At 39.3% G+C, this 12,420-nt stretch overlaps 1 protein-coding gene across 1 annotated transcript in view; it reads right to left on the bottom strand.

Annotated features, from left to right (window-relative positions):
- Positions 1-12,420, bottom strand: part of LOC136144121 (phospholipid-transporting ATPase IB-like) — a 93,779-nt gene that overhangs the window by 62,945 nt on the left and 18,414 nt on the right. The window contains exons 4-9 of the mRNA XM_065901795.1: positions 10,650-10,748; positions 9,503-9,548; positions 8,831-8,871; positions 7,136-7,209; positions 4,279-4,348; positions 293-420 (exon numbers count right to left, since the gene is read on the bottom strand). Coding sequence (XP_065757867.1) covers positions 293-420; positions 4,279-4,348; positions 7,136-7,209; positions 8,831-8,871; positions 9,503-9,548; positions 10,650-10,748 — 458 coding nt within the window. The remainder of the gene's footprint in view (positions 1-292; positions 421-4,278; positions 4,349-7,135; positions 7,210-8,830; positions 8,872-9,502; positions 9,549-10,649; positions 10,749-12,420) is intronic.

Below are 12,420 nucleotides of genomic sequence, written 5' to 3'. Positions count from 1 at the left end.
ATATATATATATATATATATATATATATATATATATATATATATATTTCCTTTGTCAAGTTTAACTCTCTGGAAAAATAGCAATAAAAACAAATGTGTCTTCAAAGAAAGTATCTATTTCTAAAACAGCACAGGAAAAAAATTGCTTTGTTATCCATTTCTCACCATTCCAAATAAATGTAGGTTAAAAATTTTAGAGAATAAACAATCTTTATACTTAGAGTGACTATAAAAGTTATTGTCAGGGAAGATTAAGTGGACAAAAAAATGTTTGAGAAGGGAAAAAATGATACCTTTCACTATTTAGGTACAAGGTTCCCACAAAACTGTTGAAATGAAAATTAGGCCCTTCACATTTTATTTTTCCAGATAGGCTTGACAATTGCTTTTCTGTTTTCATGGCAGCTGTTTCTGACAAAGCCTACAAAATAAAATCAAAGGAAAAAATGAAAACAGAATTTTCAAGACAAAGTTCAATGTCTCTTGTTGTTCTGTCGCTCAATCATGTCCGACTCTTTGGGACCCCATGGACTGTAGCCCGCCAGGCTCCTCTGTCCATAGGATTTCCCAGGCAATAATACTGAAGAGGGCTGCCATAATGGCTAATAAAAGAATATTATGAAACTCAGTGTCTGAAAGCCACTGTAAGTGACTTTGGTAAGTCAGTGTACTTACCAAACAAAAAAAAATTTATATCAAACGCTAACATAAACTTTGCTAGAAGGCTTTGCCATACCAACACTTTGCAAATAATTCTAATGAGGTCAAAAGAGGTATGAAAGTTAAGTTTCCATTGCCTTGAAGTGAAATTATAATTATCCCAATCAAACACCATGTAGTATTTGATAGATTTATGCCTGCAACTGATGATGTTCAACTGTGGATCACACTCTGACTAGCAAGGATCTAGAACAATGATTCCAAACTTCTGTGTGCATCAGACTCACCTGCAGTTATGTTAAAGTACAGATTACAGGGCTGTGCCCCCAGAGTTTTTTTATTCAGTGGGTCTGGTGTAAGGCACCAAAACTTGCATTTCTAACAACTCTAACAGGATGGTGATGCTGCTGGTCCAAAGATCAAACTTTGAGAATCACTCATCGAGAAAATGCCTCATTCCAATGAGATGATCTCAGCCTTCCAGAGAGAAAAGGCAGATCACCTCCAAGAGAATTCAAAATCAAATTGTCATTAGTCTAACAATAGGAAATACATAAAGACAGAGGATTTTATTTTTAAGTACTTAATTAAGAGACCTTTAAATCTAGAATGTTACAACTTTCTAATTTCAAATAAATGAAAGTTTAGCACAAATATTCTCAGGCATGCATACAAAGTCTTAAAAGTTTTGACACTGAGGGACCTACATTGAAACAGTTTGGGATGAACTTCGGTTCAACAGAAGATACCTTAAATAAAGTCTGAAAGCAAGTTACCAGCTTGAAGAAGACATCTGCAACACATACAACTGATATACCTATTCTTATGTGCTGAAAGTGCATGAAGAGATTCTATAAATCAGAAAGAGAATGAATGAATGAAAAGTGTAATGAAAGTGTTAGTCACTCAGTCGTGTTCAACTCTTTGTGACCCCATGGACTGTAGCCCACCAGGTTCCTCTGTCTATGGAATTCTCCAGGCAAGAATACTGGAGTGGGTAGCCATTCCCTTCTTCAGGGGATCTTTCCCAACCAGGGGCTGAGTCAGATCTCCTGCACTGCAGCAGATTCTTCACTGTATGAGCCCCTAGGGAAGCCCCCAACAAGAACAAATACATCTCTGTTCATTTTTTTCTCGTCTGCTTTCTTTGTTGTTTAAATTGGGTAGTTTCTATTGGGCTGTGTTTCAATTCACAGATTCTTTTCTCCAGCCCTTACATTCTGCTGTTGAGCCCAACCCCTGAGCTTTTTTCATTTGGTTGGTTGGTTGCTTTGGGGGTTGATTTGTGTGTGTCTGTGGGAGGAGAGGGGCTAGTTATTGTATTTTTAAGTTTTTAAATTTCCAAATTTCCTTGCTGAGACTGTTTCTTTGCTGAGACTTTTGTTTCAAGCATTTTTGTCATTGCTCATGAAAGCCTTTTTTCTAATGTCCCCTGAAGTGTCTCTGTCAGATAATGCTTACATTTTTTGTTATTTTGTTGTTAGCATCATGGGTTGTCATTTTTCATTGAGTTTGAGATCCTTCTGGTTTGCGGTATGGTGAATAAATTTTGACTGAAACCGGACAGCTTGCCTATTACATGTATTATGCTACAAGATACTAGATATCATTTAAACCTTAGCTGGCTTCCTCTGGCACCTCTCTGACAGGGGATGAAAGTTCTGTCTCATTACTGCATGATGGGGGATAAGCATACAAGTTGCAAACTTGATCTCTTTTAATGGCCAGTTTGGGGGGGTGGTCAGTTATAGCTGGGCAAGGGTGAGAGCCCTGATCTCCCTGTAGACCTTCAACAACACCTCCCTGGTGTGAATGGGTTGCAATGCCTTGTTACTACTGTCCACATGGTCTCCTGATCCTAAAGGAAATGAACCCTGAATATTCATTGGAAGGAATATCTTTCCTATCTCCTGGAGTTTGCTCAAATTCATGTCTATTGAGTTGGTGATGCTATCTAACCACCTCATCCTCTGCCACTCCCTTCTTCTTTTGCTTTCAGTATTTCCCAGCATCAGGGTCTTTTCAATGAGTTGGCTCTTTGCATCAGGTGCCCAAAGTATTGAAGCTTCAGCATCAGTCCTTCCAATGAATATCCAGGGTTCATTTCCTTCAGGATTGACTGGTTTGATCGCCTTGCTGTCCAAGGGACTCTCAACAGTCTTCTCCAACACCATAGTTCAAAAGCATCAATTCTTCAGTGCTCAAACTTCATTATAATCCAACGGTCACATCCATGTGCGACTACTGGGAAAACCACAGCTTTGACTATATGGACCCTGAGATAAACGAGGCCAAAGAAAGAACAGGGAACTCGCCATCACACTGTTCACAGGGTCGCAAGGTCCTGCTATCTGGCTTCTTCTCTCACTTTTTCAGAGTCTTGTTTGTTTTTTATATAAAAGCCAAAGTCTTTAGTTGTACTTAGCAGGAAAAAATAGGTAAAACAATGTCTACTCCATCTTCACAGAAACAGAAGTCTGTAATTGAATTTTTAAAAAATCAGGTAGGTACCAAACTATTACTCTGATTAGCACTGAGGACAAAGGTGGGATTTGGAAAGTGCCAGAGGTAAAATAAACTCATTTTCTCAATTACTTTTACAAAGATGATAGATTTAACAAATTCTAAACCTGTTTTCTATTTTCAAATCAAATTAAAGTTTGCAGTAAAGGTAGCAACAGACATGCAAATAATCAAATATAAAATCGGGTACTTCCTTAATTAAGCAAACTAATAGAACAAAGATCAATGTCCTTTTCTCCATTAATGAAAAGATAATTGAACACTGCCTCTGCCCACTCATAATCACATGCTAATCTAAAGTTCAGATGGTAGTTTTAAAAGCAATGGTATATAAGATCACCCAGTGTTCATTTATATCCCCTCCTAATCTGGTTATGGACAACTTCCCTGGTGGCTTAGCCAGTAAAGAATCTGCCTGCAATGCAGGAGACCTGGGTTCAGTCCCTGGGTTGGGAAAATCCCCTGGAGAAGGGAATTGCTTACCCACTCCAGTATTCTTGCCTGGAGAATTCCATGGATAGAGGACCATAGTGGGTTACCGTCCACAGGATGCCAAATATTTGGACATGACTGAGCAAGTAACACACTTTTATCTAGTTATATTTAGTCAGGACAGTTTTATCATCAAATCATCAGCAGAAATATCAAACTCAAAACAAAATGCATAAAGGTGTGTCATCCTTTATGACCTGAATTTTATACAATACGATTTTTCTTGCAGTAGTGAGTGACACATTCATGTAGTTTGAAAGTACCTTCTAAATATCTCATGAGGATAAATTACATCTATTTAAATAAATTATATCTATGTAAATAAATTACATTTATTAGTGGTGAGACCATTTTCATCATGAAAAAAAAGTAAATTTGGTACATGACAAAACTTGACACTGTGGACTCAAGTATAAAGTTAGGAATTAGAAAGACATCTCAGGACTTCCCTGGTGGTCCAGTGTCTGAGACTCTGGGCTCCCAATGCAGGGGGCCCAGGTTCTATCTCTGGTTAGGGAACTAGATCCCATGTGCCACAACTAAGAGTTCAGGTGCTGCAACTTGGACCAGGTGCAGCCAAATAAGTAAATAAAGGTATCTTTACCTGCCGTATTTTTAGATTCGTCTCTCCATCCAGATTAGATGTTGCAACAAAACATGTTGCCTGAGGTTCACTAAAGAAAATAAAACGAGTAATATTGAATAAATATCTCTCCAACAAATTAATTTCCCAAAAACTGTAACCATGAAATATGATCTACATCAGTAAGGATTCTTCAGAACTAAAAAGACCACAACAACTACCTTGCCAGTGGATTTAGCAGTCTGATCCTACAAGTCCAAGAGTCCTAATCACTGGGCCATCAGGGAATTCCCTAAAGTTGGTTTCTGTGTAGAAAGGAATTTCTTTTTGCTGTGTGGGTAACCAGTTCCAAAACACTATTTAACAGCCTGTCCTGTTACCACTGGCTTCCCTGGTGGCTCAGATGGTAAATAATCTGCCTGTAACGCGAGAGATCTGGGTTCAGTCCCTGAGTTGGGAAGATCCCCTGGAGAAGGGAATGACAACCCACTCCAGTACTACTGCCTGGAGAATTCCATGGACAGAGGAGCCTGGCAGGCTACAGTCCATGGGGTCACAAAAGAGTCTGACACGACTGAGCAAATAACTCTAACTCCTGTTACTGCTGAAGCAGAGTGCCACCACTGTCACATATCAAAGTTCCAACATGTACAGATGTGTTTCTGGATTCTCTATTACCTCCCATGATCCTAGTTTTTCTGTTCCTGTGCTAATATTAACCCATCTAAACTGCTACAAATTGAAAACCATCTCTTTAAATGAAGTCAGACAGCTACCCTCAAATAATTCTTTTCTAAATTTATTTTTAATTGGAGAATTGCTTTACAGTGTTGTATTGATTTCTGCGATACATCAACATGCATCAGCTACAGGCATATACACGTCCCCTCCCTCTTGAAGCTGCCTCCCACCACCCCATCTCACCCCCTTTAGGATGTCACAGAGCACCAAGCTGAGCTCCCTGTGTTACACAGCAACTTCCCATTACCTATCTATCTTACACATGCGCGTTGTTGCTTCAGTCATGTCTGACTTTTTGTAACCCTATGGGCTGTAGCCCGCCAGGTTCCTCTATCTATGGCATTCTCCAGGCAAGAACAGTGGAGTGGGTTGCCATTTCCTTCTCCAAGGGATCTTCCCGACGCAGGGAACAAACCCACATCTCTTACGTCTCCTGCATTGGCAGGTGGGTTCTTTACTGCTAACGCCACCTGGGAAGCCCCATGGTAAAGTATATATTTCAATGCTCCTCTCTCAATTCATCCTACCCTCTTCTTCCCCTGCTTTGAGTTTGCTCTCTCTGTCTGAGTCTTTATTCCTATTCACAAGTGCCTTGACTCTTCTCAGCCCTTTGCTCTTCCAAATACATTTCTATTAACATTGTCTTTGACTTTCTGTATCTTATGATGTCTTGACATCTTACAAATAGTGTTGGCTGGAGAGAGACTGCAACTCTCAAGGGCAATTGATCCTTAGAGACAGAGCAGGGCTCTACCAGGAGTGTGCCGTCACATGCAAACCAACCAATCCTGAGTCTATGCTCCCTAAACACCTACTTTATCTAACTTTCACACACTTGTGCCCTAAATCATCCCAGGGCCTGGTACTCAGCAACAGGAGACCTATAGCCCAGAGCCCAGCAGAATTAGCCAAGACTGTTGTTGCTGCTCAGTCGCTAAGTCCAGTGCAACTTTTCATGACTCCATGGACTGCAGCAGGCCCAGCTTCCCTGTCATTCACTATTTCCTGGAGTTTGCTCACACTCATGTCCATTGAGTTGATGATGCTATCAAACCAGCTCATCCTCTGTTGACCCCTTCTCATCCTGCCCTCAATTTTTCCCAGCATCACGGTCTTTTCCAATGAGTTGGCTCTTAGCATCAGGTGGTCAAAGTATTAGAGCTTAAGCAATCCTAAATGGTTCACTCTGCCCTGCCCTGACTTTCCTCCAGAAATCTCACTAAAGGCTCTGACCTCGGCTTCCTCTCTCTCTCGTTTCTACCTCCTGACCAAATGCAATGCCTCCCCTTTGAACCCTGCATGGCAGGGAATCTTGCCCTCTCTTGGGAAGTATAATGACTCTTCTCTCAATGACATTGAATATTATCATTCAATCACCTCCACAAGCTCAAATCCCACAGGTACAAATTAGATATTTATAATCAGTTCATTGATTCCCATTAAAATATGTTTGATATTTTGGTTGGAATGGCAGTAAGCTTTTAGATCAGTCTGGCAGGAATTGACATCTTTATAATATTGAATCTTCCTATCCAAGAACATGATATATTTCTCCATACATTTAAGTCCTCCATTAAGCATTTGCATACGTTTTGTCAGATCTGTTCTTAAGTACCCTATCATTTTTGTTTCTACTGTAAAATATATCCTTTTATTACATGAGAATAAAACAAGATAGTAAGTGTAAAATATTTTAGATTTGTTGAATGTCTATAGAAATTGTAGAAGAGATAGAATTAACCTAAGAATCAGAATAGAAGAAAATACGTTCAGGGAAATTAAAGATCATAGAAGTATAGAATAGCAATCATCAATCTATGACCCAAACGCTAAATCTGGCCCCTGCTTATTTTCATAAATAAAGTTTTACTGGGACACAATCATTCTATTTGTTTACATTTTGCCTTTGGTTGTTTCTGATAGTACAGAAAAAGAGCTGAGTAACTACAACAGAGATTGCATGGCCTATAAAGCTGAAAGTATTTACTATGTGTCCTTTTACAGAAAATGTTTGCAATCACTGGTGTCCAGTATAAAGGGATGGTGAAAGGAGTGAAAGAAGAAAAGGCCTTTGGTTTTTTTGTTTAATTTCTATTTCATAACAAAAGTTCCTTAAATGTCCACTAACATAACTAACCTGGAAGAAATCAGGACCATGTCTGCAGGAAGGAACTGCCCATTGGTAGCCTTCACAATGTCACCCACATTAACCTTTTAAACCAGGAGAGAAAACACAGAAGCATGAACTTTTAAAAGCACAATTAAAAGCAAAATCTGTCAAATATTCTCAAGAAAAAGTATAAGATGAAAATCCTGGGGCCATCCTAATAAATTCAGCTACATTAGAACAACTGAATCTCCTAATGCTTTCATTCCTCCATGATATCCTCCAAATAAATGCTGTCTTGTACCCACAGCAACAGGTTGTGAACCATTGTCTTTAAGTCAACACCAAAGCCTTTGACAGTGTGGATCACAACAGACTGAAAAATTCTTAAAGAGATGGGAATACCAGACCACCTGACCTGCCTCCTAAGAAATCTGTATGCAGGTCAAGAAGCAACAGTTAGAATTGGACATGGAACAAAAGACTGGTTCCAAATTGGGAAAGGAGTACATCAAGGTTGTACATAGTCACCCTGCTTATTTAACTTACAGGCAGAGTACATCATTCGAAATGCTGGCCTGGATGAAGCACAAGCTGGAATCAAGATTGGTGGAGAAATATCAATAACCTCAGATATGCAGATGATACCACTTTTATGGGAGGAAGAGAACAGGAACTAAAGAGCCTCTTGATGAAAGTGAAAGAGGAGAGTGAAAAAGCTGGCTTAAAACTCAACATTTAAAAAACGAAGATCATGACATCCAGTCCCATCACTTCATGGCAAATAGATGGGAAAACAATGGAAACAGTGAGAGACTTTATTTGGGGGGGTGGGGGGTGGGCTCCAAAATCACTGCAGATGGTGACTGTAGCCATGAAATTAAAAGATGCTTGTTCCTTGGAAGAAAAGCTATGACCAACCTAGAGAGCATATTAAAAAGCAGTGATATTACTTTGTCAGCAAAGGTTCGTCTAGTCAAAGCTATGGTTTTTCCAGTAGTCATGTATGGATGTGAGAGTTGGACCATAAAGAAGGCTGAGCACCAAAGAATTGATGCATTTGAACTGTGGTGTTGGAGAAGACAACTGACAGTCTCTTGGACAGCAAGGAGATCCAACCAGTCCATCCTAAAAGAAATCAATCCTGAATATTCATTTGGAAGGACTGATGCTGAAAATGAAACTCCAATACTTTTGCCACCTGATGCGAAGAACTGACTCATTGGAAAAGACCCTTAATGCTGGGAAAGATTGAAGAGGTGATTGAAGAAGATTGAGGAGGTGACAACAGAAGATGAGATGGTTGGATGGCATCACTGACTTGATGGACATGAGTTTGAGCAAGCTCTAGGAGTTGGTGATGGACAGGAGGCCTGGTGTGCTGCAGTCAATGGGGTCACAGAGAGTAGGACAAGACTGGGTGACTGAACTGAACTGAACTGACTTTAAATGTTCCATGCAGTGACATGGGGGTAACACCCAGGCACAGTGGAGGTGTGTAGACATCTAGCCAGGCCAACTTAAGTTCAGATCCATTTCACTCCTTCTTGGCCACATAACTTTGAGCAAGAGGCTTGTTTTCTTCGATTCTATACTTCCTCATAAACAACAGCAACAAATGGACAATATGATGGTTTCGAAAGACATGCTTCACAGATAAAAATCTGTTAACTTTAAATATGGTAGGTGCTTATGACTAAGTTAAGCATTAAAATACATTCTTACCTCTTTCCACAGAATCATTTGCCATGCATTCTGTCTTAACACTGAAGAAGAAACAGCTATGTATTCAGTGTAATAAAGATAACTTTTCCCAAAAACTACAGGCATTTCTTTATATTCTCTTTGTTAATTTAACTTTTATATAAACTGAAAGAGTAATATGCACTTTAGCAAAAAGCAATATATATAATATAACACGATAGGATAATATATATTATAATATAATATAAATAGACAGGCAGATAGAGGCTGTATTAAGTCACTTCCAATCCCAAGAGAAAACAGTTTGCTGTTATATGCTAAAATACTGACTGTAGCCTGAAGAGCAACATTTTTCCAATCAAATACAGAGATCGCATATATCAAAACCAGGACTGAGAGAATATGTAACACCCAGATCTTTTGTACGGGCATAAGAATTGTTAAAAAACAAAAAAGAATTGTTCATATACTGAATACTCTACCCTTCCCCACCTTTCATCTTTCCTTTTATTCTAGTTAATGTATTTACATGATTCTAACATATGGAAATTGAGTTTTCTTCTGGTTTTTGCTATTTATTTCTCTATTTCTTTAAATACCAAAATGTTATAAAACATATTACAAGTATCTACTTGATGAATTTGGATATTTTCTTAGAGTGAAATAGGGTAAAAGCTAAATCTAATATCTTACCTATTGTGTTCTTTGAGTTAACTAATTTGTCTGCCATATGTCGTTTCTGTTACAGGAAAAAAAAAACCATGCTATCAAAAGTTTGAAATGAATCATTCAAATCACAATACAAGACACAGTGGGCTTAAAAAGAATCAAGGTAGTAAACCTAACTATAAAGCAGGTTTTTGGCTATAACTGATTTCACTTCCCTTTCTCCTTTACATGACTTCCTAAACTGAGGTGTGCCCTAGGGGAGGCCGACGACCAACGTGGTAAAGTGTGGGACATCTAGAACCAGCTTGCCCTGGTTGACGTCCCAACTCTGCCCCTGATTGTGACACCCTCATCAGGTCATTGACTTGTCTGTGCCTCAGTTTAAATGAATTCACACACATACACACACACACACACACACACACACACACACAAAGATATATTGACACATAGCACAGTGCCTGCTGCATAGTAAAGTGCTTACCTGAAATGTTAGCATTTCATGTGATGTTTGTAATGACTATTTGGCGAAACACATAATTGGCTATGTTGAATATTGCCCCAATATAACCAAAAGCTTTTAAGTTTGAAAAATTCTTTCACACTATAAATCAACTGAAAGGCCTAACAGATTTAACTGATGACATAACAAGCTGGTAGGAGTGAGGCAGAAACACATGGATGACCACCACTAGCTATTTTAGAAACGAGCATTAGGACTGTAGGTGAGGAGGGGGAGACAACTCTAGAGAGACCCCAGCTACAGCAAAAGAAAACACTGTTAGCTATCTGTCTTCTTTTATTTTTCTACTGAAATCTGCAGATGCCTGTAAAATCACTCCTCTGCCAAGGTTATAGGAAAAACGAAGTAAGACGACAAAGCTGTGTGCACATCCTTCTCTGCCATCTAGGGTTCTCTCCTCTGGCTGGATTATGTCCCCAAAGATACTATCATAGTTCTCAGAATAGATATGAAGTCCTGCTGGTCTATCAAATACACATACGATTAAAAACATGAAACCTCAAAACTTTAATTCACTCTTCATATCAACTACAGATTTAAAGAACTATACAGTTTCAACCAGTAGCCTGAAAAAAAAAAAAGAGCAAGAAATACACCTCTTACATTCAAAGCAGTGGTTTTGAGAGCATTTAATAACAGTAAACTTACATAATCTTCTACAATCTCTTTAATGCCCGAAATTACAAGAATAACTAGCAGAGGCACCAGAGTTGTGTATTTTCCCGTCGGAGATACGTCTGGAATTTGCTGCAAAATAGAGTTACACTATTAATTTCTTAAGTCCTTATTATATTTTGCATATATTGAAAGTTACACTGCTAATGGCACGATTCAGGATATGACAACAACAGACACATTAAATATAAAGGGAAAGGATTCAGGATACCAAAATCAACCCTGGAGTGTGACACTAAATACTCAAAGTCAAAAAGTCCAAGTGTTAGTCGTTCAACTGTGTCCAGCTCTGTGCGACCCCATAGACTATATAGCCTGCTAGGCTCCTCTGTCCATGGAATTCTCCAGGCAAGAATACTGGACTGGGTTGTCATTCCCTTCTCCAGGGAATCTTCCTAACACAGGGATTGAACACTGGTCTCCCATGTTGCGGGCAGATTCTTTACTACCTGAGCCACAAGGGAAGCCCAGACACTAAATGTTATACACTACAGAAAAGTCCCCAGAGCAATTGCTTAATAACATTTCAGCTATTGTGTCACCTTTCTAATATTATGTTTTGGTTGAAACAGCTCAAAACCTCAATGTTTAAAATAGCATCTTTGAGGGAAATTCCTTGGCAGTCCAGAGGTTAGGACTCCACACTTTCATTGCCAAAAGCTTGGGTTCAATCCCTGATCAGGGAACTAAGATTCCGCAAGCCCCACAGCCAATAAATAAAGTAAATTTTAAAATAATAAATAAAAGAGCATCTTTTCAAAATAGCTAAATCCAAATGATCAGCTATCTTAATCTTACTTCTTTTTGAGGAAGGGGAGAAATTTTTTGGAGGCTCAGAAGAATGTTTCCTGGGTACAAGTTACCTATAGACAGTGCTCTAGGGCTACCCACTGCAGTCTAAATTGTGAAAAATAACGTGATTGAAACTGAGGTTGTAGTTGCTTTCTGATGGATGCAAGCATAAGTGAGGTCTGGGGTCTGACCCTTTAGTTTTCCAGATTTAGACAAGTTCTTGTTCAGTCAGTCAGGTCTGACTCTTTGCAACTCCATGGACTGCAGCACACTAGGCTCCACTATCCTCCACTATCTCTGGGCATTTGTTCAAATTCATGTCCATTGAGTCGGTGTTGCTATCCAACCATCTCATCCTCTGTCATCCACTTCTCCTTTTACCTTCGATCCTTCCCAGCTTCAGGGTCTTTTCCAGTGAGTCAACTCTTTGCACCAGGTGGCCAGAGTATCGGCGCATCAGCTTCAGCACCAATCCTGCCAGTGAATGCTCAGGGTTGATTTCCTTTAGGACTGACTGGTTTGATCTCCTCGCAGTCCAAGGGACTCTCAAGAGTCTTCTCCAGCACCACAGTTCAAAAGCATCAGTTCTTCAGCACTGGGACTTCTTTATGGTCCAGTTCTCACGTAATTACTGGAAATACCATAGCTTTGAATATATGGACCTTTGTCAGCAAAGTGATGTCTCTGCTTTTTAATATGCTGTGTAGGTTTGTCACAGCCTTACTTCCAGGGAGCAAGCGTCTTTTAATTTCACGGCTGCAGTCACCATCTGCAGTGATTTTGGAGCCCAAGAAAATAAAATCTGTCACTTCCATGTTTTCTTCTTCTGTTTTCCAGGAAGTGATGGGACTAGATGCCATGGTCTTTGTTTTTTTTAATGTTGAGTTTTAAGCCAGTATTTAGACTATATTTCCAGACGTGGGCCTAGGTACACTCTCTATGCTGCCTTAGT

The sequence above is a fragment of the Muntiacus reevesi genome, chromosome 11 (genome assembly GCF_963930625.1).
Source record: "Muntiacus reevesi chromosome 11, mMunRee1.1, whole genome shotgun sequence".
Taxonomy (NCBI): domain Eukaryota; kingdom Metazoa; phylum Chordata; class Mammalia; order Artiodactyla; family Cervidae; genus Muntiacus; species Muntiacus reevesi.
The sequence above is the reverse complement of the archived record's forward strand: the minus strand, read 5'-3'. Positions and strand labels throughout refer to the sequence as shown.